The sequence below is a fragment of the Panulirus ornatus genome, chromosome 11 (assembly GCF_036320965.1).
Source record: "Panulirus ornatus isolate Po-2019 chromosome 11, ASM3632096v1, whole genome shotgun sequence".
Taxonomy (NCBI): Eukaryota; Metazoa; Arthropoda; class Malacostraca; order Decapoda; family Palinuridae; genus Panulirus; species Panulirus ornatus.
In genome coordinates, this window is record NC_092234.1 from 34,489,206 (window position 1) to 34,502,645 (window position 13,440).

Here is a 13,440-nt window from a genome sequence, read left to right on the forward strand (position 1 = left end):
GATCCCTAGCAGGATATGGATCATTAGTAGTTAAGTGGTTAATGGTCTTAATTGGTACATTTATGATGAATTTTTTATTATTCATATGAGTTAATACACTCAGACCTGGTTACTCTGGTTGACCTTTCTTTCAAACTTTTCAGTTCAGCATATAATTGAAGTGACATATTCTAAACATTTCATAGAACATGGTACTGAACTTGAAAGGGATTCATCTAAGGTTGTGTCAAATGTTATCAGTGAATTGCTTAATGACTTTTAGGTTTTTCAAAAAGCAGAAACTAGATTTATCTTGTAAATTACACGGTTACTTACATTGATTTTAGGTAGTACTCTGGGTAGATATTGCTTATGAATGTTTTTGTTGAGCATAGATATAAATCCATTTTGTGATTTTTTTTTTCTTTTGTTTATCAGGTGCTGTCATGTATCTCCTCAATATTTTTTGCTCTTCTGATGATGCTGATGTACGAGAGAAAACAGCAGAGCTCATGGGTAAGATGACTTGTGATAAGCTAGTTGGACCACGTGTCAGACTTATTCTCCTCAAGATCCTTCCTACTGTATTAGTAGATCAGATGCGTGACTCACCAGCCACAGCAGTTCATATGTATGAAGCCCAGCATGAGAATCCTGAATTAATCTGGACTGATGACTCAAGACATAAAGTTTCTGGGGTTGTGTCCAGATTAGTAGAAGAGTAAGTATATGATGCCATTGTTTTCTATATTCAACCCTTCTGTTCATGAGATTCTAGCCATTGAGTACAGTAAAATTTTCTTTTGTCTCAGAATATGTCTAATTCTGTATTTTCCCACTTGACTGTCTGTAAATGAATAGATAGATAAAGAACATGCAGGATTTCAATTGTAAATAGCACTTCATTGGTTTCTTCCTTTCTGCACACCACCCTGGTTTTCTTCACTGTGACTTAATTGTTCAAATGAAATAGGTGGAATGCTTTATTCTGACAGATTTCTTTCTACAGGCTGGTCCTATTGAAGACTGACTGTAATGTATTTTTATTATAATTATACTTAATCACTCTTTCCTGCATCAGTAAGGTAGTGCCTGGAAACAGGTAAAGAATGGCCCATCCACTCATATGCACAAATATATAAATAAACGCCCATATATATATATTTTTTATTATACTTAACTGCCGTCTCCCTTGTCAGCAAGGTAGCACAAGGAAACAGACGAGGAAGGGTCCAACCCACCTACATACACATGTATGTACATAAACACCCTCACACGCACATATACATACATATACATTTCACCATATACATACATATACATTTCACCATATACATACATATACATACACAGGCATATACATATATACACATGTACTTATTCATATATGCTGCCTTCATCCATTCCTGACACCACCCCCGCTGCACATGAAATAGCATCCCCCCCCCCCCCCCCCCTTCAGTGAGGTTGTGCCATGAACAGACAAAAAAAGCCACATTCATTCACACTTAGTCTAAGCTGTCCTCTGTAATGCACTGAAACCACAGCTCCCTTTCCACATCCAGGCCCCATTGATCTTCCCATGGTTTACCCCAGACGCTTCACATGCCCTGGTTCAATCCATTAACAGCATGTCGATCCCGCGTGTCATAGAAGGTGACTAAAGGGGACTGGAAACCCTCCCCTCTTAGTATTTCAGTTTCTAAAAAAGGAAACAGAAGAAGGAGTCAAGCGGGGAGTGGTCATCCTCCTCTAAGGCTCAGTCTAGAGTGTCTAAATTTGTGTGGATGTAACAAAGATGAGAAAAGAGGAGAGATAGGTTGTATGTTTTAGGAAAGGAATTTTGGATATTTTGCCTCTGAGTGAAATGAGGCTCAAAGGTAAAGGGGAAGAGTGGTTTGGGAATGTCTTGGAAGTAAAGTCAGTAGCTGGTGAGAGGACAAGAGCTAAGGAAGGAGTAGCACTACTCCTGAAGAAGGAGTTGTGGGAGTATGTGATTGAGTGTAAGAAAGTAAATTCTAGATTGATGTGGGTAAAACTGAAAGTGGATGGAGAGAGATGGGTGATTATTGGTGCTTATGCACCTGGTCATGAGAAGGAAGATCATGAGAGGCAAGTGTTTTGGGAGCAGTTCAGTGAGTGTGTCAGCCGCTTTGATGCTTGAGACCGGGTTTTAGTGATGGGTGATTTAAATGTGAAGGTGAGTAATGTGGCAGTTGGGGGTATAATTGGTGTACATGGGGTATTCAATGTTGTGAATGGAAATGGTGAAGAGCTTGTGGATTTGTGTCCTGAAAAAAGACTATTGATTGGGAATACCTGGTTTAAAAAGAGAGATATACATAAGTATATGTATGTGATTAGGAGAGATGGTCATGTGGTATTATTGGATCACATGTTAATAGATAGGCATGTAAGAGAGTGACTTTTGAATGTTAATGTGCTGAGAAGGGAAGCTGGAGGGATGTCTGATCACTATCTTGTGAAGGTGAAGATTTGTAGAGACTCAGAAAAGAAGAGAGAATGTTTGCGAGAAGAAAGTGGTGAGAGTAAGTGAGCATAGAAAGGGGATTTGTGTGAGGAAGCACCAGGAGAGATTGAGTGTAGATTGGCAAAAGGTGAAAGCAAATGACTAGAGGGGAGTGGGTGAGCAAATGGGATGTATTTAGGGAAGCAGTGATGGCTTGTGCAAAAGATGCAGGTGGCATGAGAAAGGTAGGAGGTAGGCAGATGTGAAAGGGTAGTCAGTGGTGAGATTAAGAAGTAAAGTTGTCAGTGAAAGAGAGGAGAGAAGCATTTGAATGATACTTGCAAGGAAGGAGTGCAAATGACTGGGAGATCTATAAAAGAAAGCTGCATGAGGTCAAGAGAAAGTTGCAAGAGTTGAAAGTGAGTGAAGGTGAGAGTTAGGGTGAGAGAGTATTGTGAAATTTTAGGGAGAAGAAAATGATGTTTTGGAAGAAGGTAAATAACGTGCATAAAACAAGAGAACAAATGGGAACATCGGTGAAAGGGGCGAGTGGGGAAGTAATAACAGGTAGTGATGAAGTGAGGAGATGGAGTGAATATTTTGAAGGTTTGTTGAATGTGTTTGATGATAGAGTGGCAGGTATAGGGTGTTTAGTTCGGGGTGGTGTGCAGAGTGAGAGGGTTAGGGAGAATGGTTTGGTTAAGAGAAAAGAGTTAGTGAAAGCTTTGTGGAAGAATGAAATCCAGGATTGTGGCAGGTTTGGATGGTATTACAGTGGAATTTATTAAAAAGGGGGGTAACTGTGGTGTTGATTGGTTGGTAAGGATAGTCAGTGTATGTATGGACCATTGTGAAGTGCCTAAGTATTGGCAGAATGCATGCATAGTGCCATTGCACAAAGGCAAAGGGATAAAAGTGAGTGTTCAAACTGCAGAGGCATAAGTATGTCGAGTATTCCTGGGACATTTTATGGGAGGATATTGATTGAGATTGAGATGGGAAAGAGCAGTGTGGTTTCAGAAGTGGTAGAGGATGTGTGGATCAGGTGTTTGCTTTGAAGAATGTGTGAGAAATACTTAGAAAAACAGATGAATTTGTATGTAGCATTTACAGATCTGGAGAAGGCATATGATAGGGTTGATAAGAGATGCTCTGTGGATGGTCTTAAGAGTATATGGTGTGGGAGGGAAGTTGCTAGAAGCAGTGAAAAGTTTTTGCTAAGGATGTAAGGCATTTGTACAAGTAGGAAGAGAGAAGTGTGGTTGGTTCCCAGTGAATGTCGGTGTGTGGTAGGGGTGTGTGATGTCCCCATGGCTGTTTAATTTGTTTGTGGATGGGGTATTTGAGGAGGTAAATGCAAGAGTTTTGGAGAGAGGGGCGAATATGCAGTCTGTTGGGGATGAGAGGGTCTGGAAAGTGAGTCAGTTGTTGTTCGCTAATGATACAGCTCTAGTGGCTGATTCGAGTGAGAAACTACAGAAGTTAGTGACTGAGTTTGGAAAAGTGAGTGAAAGGAGAATGTTGAGAGTAAATGTGAATAAGAGCAAGGTAATTAGGTTTAGTAGGGTTGAGGACAAATTAATTGTAATGTAAGTTTGAATGGAGAAAATTGGAGGAAGTGAAGTGTTTTAGATATTTGGGAGTGGACTTAGCAGCGAATGGAACCATGGAAGTGGAAGTGAGTCACAGGGTGACAGAGGAGGTGAATGTCCTGGAAGTGATGAAGAATGTGAGGAAAGAGAGAATGTAATGTCAGAGAGCAAAAATGGGTGTGTTTGAAGGAATACTAGTTCCAACAATGTTATATGGTTTTGAGGCATGGGCTTTAGATAAAGTTGTATGGAGGAGGGTGGATGTGTTGGTAATGAAATATTTGAGGACAATATGTGGTGTGAGGTGGTTTGATCAAGTAAGTAATGAATGGGTAAGAGAGCTATGTGGTAATAAAAAGAGTGTGGTTGAGAGAGCAGAAGAGGGTATGTTGAAATGGTTTAGACATATGGAGAGAATGAGTGAGGAAAGATTGACAAAGAGGATATATGTGTTAGAGGTGGAGGGAACAAGGAGAAGCAGGAGACCATGGTGGAGGTAAAAGGATGGAATGAAAAATATTTTGAGTGATTGGGGCCTGAACATACAGAAGGGTGAAAGGCATGCAAGGAATAGAGTGAACTGGAATGATGTCGTATACCAGGGTTGATGTGCTATCAGTGGACTGAACCAGGGCATGTGATTCGTTTGTGGTAAACCTTGGGGCCTGAATGTGGATAGGGAGCTATGGTTTCGGTGCATTACACATGACAGCTAGAGACTGAGTATCAACCAATGTGGCCTTTTTTGTCTGTTTCTGGCACCGTCTCGCTGGAGGGAGAGGGGGTAATGCTATTTTCATGTGTGGCGGGGTGGCAACGGGAATGGGTGAAGGCAGCAAGTATGAATATGTACATGTGTAATATGTATATGTTTGTGTATATATATGCATATATATATTACATACACGTCCACACACGCACATATACATACCTATACATCTCAAAGTATACATATATACACACACACACAGACATATACATATATACACATGTACATAATTCATAATGTCTGCCCTTATTCATTCCCATCACCACCCCGCCTCACATGAAATAACAACCCCTTCCCCCGCATATGCGCAAGGTAGCGCTAGGAAAAGACAACAAAGGCCACATTTGCTCCCTTTCCATATCCAGGCCCCACAAAACTTTCTATGCTTTACCCCAGATGCTTCACATGCCCTGGTTCAATCCATTGACAGCACATCGACCCCGGTATACCACATCGTTCCAAATCACTCTATTCTTTGCACGCCTTTCACCCTCCTGCATGTTCAGGCCTGATCACTCAGAATCTTTTTCACTCCATCTTTCCACCTCCAGTTTGGTTTCCCATTTCTCTTCGTTCCCTCCACCTCCGACACATATATCCTCTTGGTCAATATTTCCTCACTCATTCTCTCCATGTGACCAAACCATTTCAAACCACCCTCTTCTGCTCTCTCAACCACACTCTTTTTATTACCATACATCTCTCCTACCCTTTCATTACTCACTCGATCAAACCACCTCAAACTACATATTGTCCTCAAACATCTCATTTCCAGCACATCCACCCTCCTCCGCACAACTCTATCTATAGCCCACGCCTCACAACCATATAACATTGTTGGAACCACTATTCCTTCATACATACCCACTTTTGCTTTCCAAGAGAAAGTTCTCGACTTCCATACATTTTTCAATGCTCCCAGAACTTTCACCCCCTCCCCCACCCTATGATTCACTTTCGCTTCCATGGTTCCATCCACTGCCAAATCCACTCCCAGATATCTAAAACACTTCACTTCCTCCAGTTTTTCTCCATTCAAACTTACCTCCCAGTTGACTTGTCCCTCAACCCTACTGTATCTAATAACCTTGCTCTTATTCACATTTACTCTCGGCTTTCTTCTTTCACATACTTTACCAAACTCAGTCACCAGCTTCTGCAGTTTCTCACCCAAATCACCCACCAGCGCTGTATCATCAGTGAACAAAAACTGACTCACTTCCCAAGCTCTCTCATCCACAACAGACTGCATACTTGCCTCTCTTTCCAAAACTCTTGCATTCACCTCGCTAACAACCCCATCCATAAACAAATTAAACAACCATGGAGACATCACACACCCCTGCTGCAAACCTACATTCACTGAGAACCTATCACTTTCCTCTCTTCCTACACGTACACATGCCTTACATCCTCGATAAAAACTTTTCACTGCTTCTAACAACTTGCCTCCCACACCATATATTCTTAATACCTTCCACAGAGCATCTCCATCAACTCTATCATATGCCTTCTCCAGATCCATAAATGCTACATACAAATCCATTTGCATTTCTAAGTATTTCTCACATACATTCTTCAAGGCACACATCTGATCCACACATCCTCTACCACTTCTGAAACCACACTGCTCTTCCCCAATCTGATGCTCTGCACATGCCTTCACCCTCTCAATCAATAACCTCTCATATAATTTCCCAGGAATACTCAACAAACTTTTACCTCTGTAATTTGAGCACTCACTTTTATCTCCTTTGCCTTTGTACAATGGCACTATGCAAGCATTCTGCTAATCCTCAGGCATCTCACCATGAGTCATACATACATTAAATAACCATACCAACCAGTCATCAATACAGTCACCCTGTTTTTTAATAGATTCCACGGCAATACCATCCAAACTCGCTGCCTTGTCAGCTTCATCTTCTGCAAAGCTTTTACTACCTCTTCTCTGTTTACCAAATCATTCTCCCTAACCCTCTCACTTTGCACACCACCTCGACCAAAACACCCTATATTTGCCACTTTATCATCAACCTCATTCAACAAGCCTTCAAAATGCTCACTCCATCTCCTTCTCACATCACCACTACTTGTTATCATCTCCCCATTAGCCCCCTTTCACTGAAGTTCCCATTTGTTCCCTTGTCCTACTCACTTTATTTACCTCCTTCCAAAATATCTTTTTATTCTCCCTAAAATTTAATGATACTCTCTCACCCCAACTCTCATTTGCCCTCTCTTTCACCTCTTGCACCCTTCTTTTGACCTCCTGCCTCTTTCTTTTATACATATCCCACTCATATGCATTATTTCCTGCAAAAATCGTCCAAATGCCTCTCTCTTCTCTTTTACTAATAATCTTACTTCTTCATCCCACCACTCACTACCCTTTCTAATCTGCCCACCTCCCACGCTTCTCATGCCACAAGCATCTTTTGTGCAAGCCATCACTGCATCCCTAATTACATCCCATACCTCCCCCACTCCCCTTACGTACTTTGTTCTCATCTTTTTCCATTCTGTACTCAGTCTCTCCTGGTACTTCCTCACACAAGTCTCCTTCCCAAGCTCACTTATTCTCAACACTCTCTTCACCCCAACATTCTCTCTTCTTTTCTGAAAACCTCTACAAATCTTCACCTTCACCTCCACAAGATAATGATCAGACATCCCTCCAGTTGCACCTCTCAGCACATTTACATCCGAAAGTCTCTCTTTCACGCGCCTGTCAATTAACACATAATCCAATAACGCTCTCTCTCCATATCTCCTACTTACATACGTATACTTATGTATATCTCTCTTTTTGAACCAAATATTCCCAATCACCAGTCCTTTTTCAGCACATAAATCTACAAGCTCTTCACCATTTCCATATACAACACTGACACCCCATGCTCACCAATTTTTCCTCAACTGCCACATTACTCACCTTTGCATTCAAATCACCCATCACTATGTATGAAAAGGACACATTCGTTTACACTCAGTCTCTAGCTGTCATATGTATGCACCGAAATCACAGCTCCCTTTCCACATCCAGGCCCCACAGACCTTTCCATGGTTTGCCCCAGATGCTTCACATGCTCTGGTACAATCCATTGACAGCATGTCGACCCCAGTATGCCACATCATTTCAGTTCACTCTATTCCTTGCACGCCTTTTACCCTCCTGTATGTTCAGGCTCTGATCACTCAAGATCTTATTCACTCCATCCTTCCACCTCCAGTTTGGTCTCCCACTTCTCCTTGTTCTGTCCACCTCTGACACATATATCCTCATTGTCAATCTTTCCTCACTCATTCTTTCCATGTGTCCAAACCATTTCAACACACCTTCTTCTGCTCTCTCAACCACACTCTTTTTCTTACCACACATCTCTCTTACCCTTTCATTGCTAACTCGATCAAACCACCTTACACCACATATTGTCCTCAAACATCTCATTTCCAACACATCCACCTTCCTCTGCACAACCCTATCTATAGCCCACGCCTTGCAACCATATAACATTCTTGGAACCACTATTCCTTCATACATACCTATTTTTGCTTTCCAAGATGATATTCTCGCCTACCACACATTCTTCAATGCTCCCAGAACCTTTGCCCCCTCCCCCACCCTGTGACTCACTTCTGCTTCCATGGTTCCATCCACTGCCAAGTCCACTCCCAGATATCTAAAACACTTCACTTCCTCCAGTTTTTCTCCATTCAAACTTACCTCCCAGTTGACTTGTCCCTCAACCCTACTGTACCTAATAACCTTGCTCTTATTCACATTTACTCTCAGCTTTCTTCTTTCACACACTTTACCAAACTCAGTCACCAGCTTCTGCAGTTTCTCACTTGAATCAGCCACCAGCGCTGTATCATCAGCGAACAACTGACTCAGTTCCCAAGCCTTCTCATCCACAGCAGACTGCATACTTGCCCTTTCTCCAAAACTCTTGCATTCACCTCCTTAACAACCCCATCCATAAACAAATTAAACAACCATGGAGACATCATGCACCCCTCCCACAAACCGATATTCACTGAGAACCAATCATTCTCCTCTCTTCCTACTCATACACATGCCTTATATCCTTGATAAAAACTTTTTACTGCTTCTAGCAACTTGCCTCCCACATCATATACACCATATTATCTTTCACAGAGCATCTCTATCAACTCTATCATATGTCTTCTCCAGATACATAAATACTACATACAAATCCATTTGTTTTTCTAAGTATTTCTCACATACGTTCTTCAAAGCAAACACGTGATCCACACATCCTCTACCACTTCTGAAACCACACTGTTCTTCCCCAATCTGATGCTCTGTACATGCCTTCACCCTCTCTGTCAATACCCTCCCATATAATTTCACAGGAATACTTAAAAAACATATACCTCTGTAATTTGAGCACTCACCTTTATCTCCTTTGCCTTTGTTCAGTGGCCATACATGCACTCTGTCAGTCCTCAGGCACTTCACCATGGACCATACATACATTGAATATGCTTACCAACCAGTCAACAACACAGTCACCCCCTTTTTTAGTAAATTTCACTGTAATACCATCCAAACCCGCTGATTTGCTGGCTTTCATCTTCCACAAAGCTTTCACTACCTCTTTTGTGTTTACCAAACCATTCTCCCTGACCCTCTCACTTCATACACCACCTTTGCATGATAGGGTTTCCCTGGGAATAGTGGGAAAGAATACTTCCCATGTATTCCTTGCTTGTCATAGAAAGCGACTAAAGTGGGTGGGCCATTGGCTAGAACCCTCCCCTTCTTGTATTTTAACTTTCAAAAAGGGGGAACAGAAGAAGGAGTCATGCAGGGAGTGCTCATCCTCCTTGAAAGCTCAAATTGGGGTGTCTTAATGTGTATGGATGTAACCAAGATGAGAAAATAGGAGAGATATGTATTATGTTTGAGGAAAGGAACCTGGATGTTTTGGCTCTGAATGAAATGAAGCTCAAGGGTAAAGGGGAAGAGTGGTTTTGGAATGTCTTGAGAGTAAAGATAGGGGTTGGTGAGAGGACAAGAGCAAAGGAAAGAGTAGCACTACTGAAGCAGGAGTTGTGGGAGTTAATATGGGTAAAACTGAAAGTGGATGGAGAGAGATGGGTGATTATTGGTGCCTATGCACCTCTTCTTGAGAAAAAAGATCATTAGAGGCAAGTGTTTTGGGAGCAGCTGTGTGAGCGTGTTAGAAGCTTTGATGCATAAGACCGGGTTATAGAGATGGGTGATTTGAATGCAAAGGTGAGTAATGTGGCAGTTGAGGGTATAATTGGTGTACATGGGGTGTTCATTGTTGTAAATGGAAATGGTGAAGAGCTTGTAGATTTGTGTGCTGAAAAAGGACTGGTGATTGGGAATACCTGGTTTGAAAAGCAATATACACAAGAGTTCATATGTCAGTAGGAGAGATGGCCAGAGAGTGTTATTGGATTACCTGTTAATTGATAGACATGTGGAAGAGAGACTTTTGGATGTTAATGTGCTAAGAAGGGCAACTGGAGGGATGTCTGATCATTAGCTTGTGGAGGCAAAGGTGAAGGTGAAGATTTATAGAGGTTTTCAGAAAAGAAGAAAGAATATAGGGGTGAAGAGAGTGGTGAGAGTTAGTGAACTTGGAAAGGAGATTTGTGTAAGGAGAGATCGAGTGCAGAATGGCAAAAGGTGAGCGCAAATAATGTAAGGGGAGTGGGGGAGGAATGGGATATATTTAGGGAAGCAGTGATGGATTGCACAAAAGATGCTTGTGGCATGAGAAAGGTGGGATGTGGGCAGATTAGAAAGGGTAGTGAGTGGTTAGATGATGAGGTAAGATTGTTAGTGATTGTTAGAGAGGCGTTTCGATGATTTTTGCAGGGATATAATGCAAATTACTTGGAGATGTATAAAAGAAAGAGGTAAGAGGTCAAGAGAAAGGTGCAAGAGTTGAAAAAAAGGGCAAATGAGCTTTGGGGTGAGAGAGTATCATTAAATTTTAGGGAGAATAAAAAGATGGTTTGGAAGGAGGTAAATAAAGTGCATAAGACAAGAGAACAAATGGGAACACCAGTGAAGGAGGCTACTGGGGAGGTAATGACAGGTACTGGTGATGTGGGGATATGAAGTGAGTAATTTGAAGGTTTGTTGAATGTGTTTGATGATAGAGTGGGGGTTTGCAGCATGAATGTGCGATGTCTCCTTGGTTGTTTAATTTGGTTATGGATGGGATTGTTATGGAGGTGAATGCAAGAGTTTTGGAGAGCCGCGCAAGTTTGCAGTCTGTTGTAGATGAGAGGGCTTGGGAAATCAGTCAGTTGTTGTTCGCTGATGATACAGCACTGGTGGCTGATTCAGGTGAGAAGCTGCAAAAGTTGGTGACTGAGTTTGGTAAAGTGTGTGAAAGAAGAAAGCTGAGAGTAGATGTGAATAAGGGCAAGGCTAATAGGTTCAGTAGGGTTGAGGGATAAGTTAATTGGGAGGTAAGTTTGAATGGAGAAAAACTGGAGGAAGTGAAGTGAAGTGTTTTAGATATCTGGGAGTGGATTTGGCAGTAGATGGAACCATGGAAGTGGAAGTGAGTCACATGGTGGGGGAAGGGGCGAAGGTTCTGGGAGCATTGAAGAATGTTTGGAAGGCGCGAACATTATCTCGGAAGGCAAAAATGGGTATGTGTGAATGAGTAGTGGTTCCAACTATGCTCTATGGTTGCGAGGTATGGGCTGTATATAGGGTTGTGCGGAGGAGGGTGGATGTGTTGGAAATGAAATGTTTGAGGACAATATGTGGTGTGAGGTGGTTTGATCAAGTAAGTAATGAAAGTGTAAGAGAGATGTATGGTAATAAAATGAGTGTGGTTGCAAGAGCAGAAGAGGGTGTATTGAAATGGTTTCATCACATGGCGAAAATGAGTGAGGAAAGATCGACAAAGAGGATATGTGTTAGAGGTGGAGGGAATGAGGAGAAGTGGGAGACCAAATTGGAGGTGGAAGGATGGAGTGAAAAAGATTTTGAGCAATCGGGGCATGAACATATAGGAGGGTGGAAGGCGTGCAAGGAATAGAGTGAATTGGAACGATATGGTATACTGGGGTCAATGTGCTGTTAATGGAGTGAACCAGGGCATGTGAAGCAACTGGGATAAACCATGGAAAGTTTTGTGGGGCCTGGATGTGGAGAGGGAGCTGAGGTTTCAGTGCATTACGCTTGACAACTAGAGACTGAGTGCGAACGAATGTGGCCTTTGTTGTCTTTTCCTGGTGCTTCCTTGTGCACGTGCGGGGGGAGGGGGTGCCATTTCCTGTGTGGTGGGATGGCGACAGGAATGGATGAAGGCAGCAAGTATGAATATGTATATGTGTATATATGCATATTTCTGGGTATGTATATGTATGAATACGTTGAAATGTATATATATGTATATGTCCGTGTGTGGGCGTTTGTGTGTCCAAACTATTTCAACACACCCTCTTCTGCTTTCTCAACCATACTCTTTTTATTTCCACACATCTTTCTTACCCTTATATTACTTACTCGATCAAACCACTTCCCGCCACATATTGTCCTTAAACATTTTATTTCCAACACATCCAACCTCCTCCATACAACCCAATCTTTGGCTCATGCCACACACACACACACACACACACACACACACACACACACACACACACACACACACACACACACACACACACAAATGAGTACTTACTTAAGAAACTATCAGATAATATCACAGAATTATAATTTCCTAAAGTTTTATGGTGAAAATCCAACTATGAATGAGTGTTCATGCATGGTTATACGTTTTGCATGAATGTTATATTCATTGTAAAAACTTCATTGTTTTCCTTTTATGTTGAACATGTGATAGGAATGCTATTACAAAGAAGTATAGCCTAACATAAGATGACAGAAATAATGAGGCTAACAGTTGGCTTTTCATGGAGTATGGTATGAGTGAGGTTCTTTGGTGGTTGTCGTCTCTGCAGGATCAGTCACATAATAGCTCAGAGTCTTTGTAAGTGATTCATACCAGTATTGAGCTAGGCATAAGTTGATAAGATTACAGGGAACTCTTTATGTTACTTTGCCTTGGAGATGAGCTTTGAAATAACTTAGCGAATATGCCCAATGCCATATACTCAACCTACCACTTACTAACAATTTTATCATAATGTTATTGAAGTTTGCTTGTTTGAGTTACTAACAGAGAACTATACTTCAAGAAAACACCAAGCCCTTAAGCAGGAAGAAGGCAGTAGTCCTTTGTGGAAAGTGGTGGCACACATTGCTCCACCAAAGTACGGTTGTATTTTAGCTTCATAACAATGCCAGTATTATCTTTCTTTGCAAATATATGTCACATTTTACCATTTCACTAGTATGTCTCTATCAGTCACTTTAGCTCTCTTAGGCCTGAGAAAAACTGAGGTTGACTGTTATATGAGATATACAATAGATGAAGGACATTTTGACTGAAAATCTTGGGTCATTGATTACTTGAGATTACTGGTTACTTGAATATATACAGTAGTTTGATTATGATGTTAATTATACATCATTTGCAAGGTATAAGGGGATGTAAAGGCCCCTTCTTGCCCATTCCTGTGGATGCCCATGCTCACCAGCA

The 13,440-nt window shown here is 41.5% G+C and overlaps 1 protein-coding gene across 3 annotated transcripts in view; it reads left to right on the forward strand.

Moving 5' to 3' along the window:
• Positions 1 to 13,440, forward strand: part of Rme-8 (receptor mediated endocytosis 8) — a 554,100-nt gene that overhangs the window by 508,974 nt on the left and 31,686 nt on the right. For all 3 annotated transcript variants that reach the window (XM_071666770.1, XM_071666772.1, XM_071666771.1), the window contains one exon: positions 418 to 700. In XM_071666770.1, coding sequence (XP_071522871.1) covers positions 418 to 700 — 283 coding nt within the window. The remainder of the gene's footprint in view (positions 1 to 417; positions 701 to 13,440) is intronic.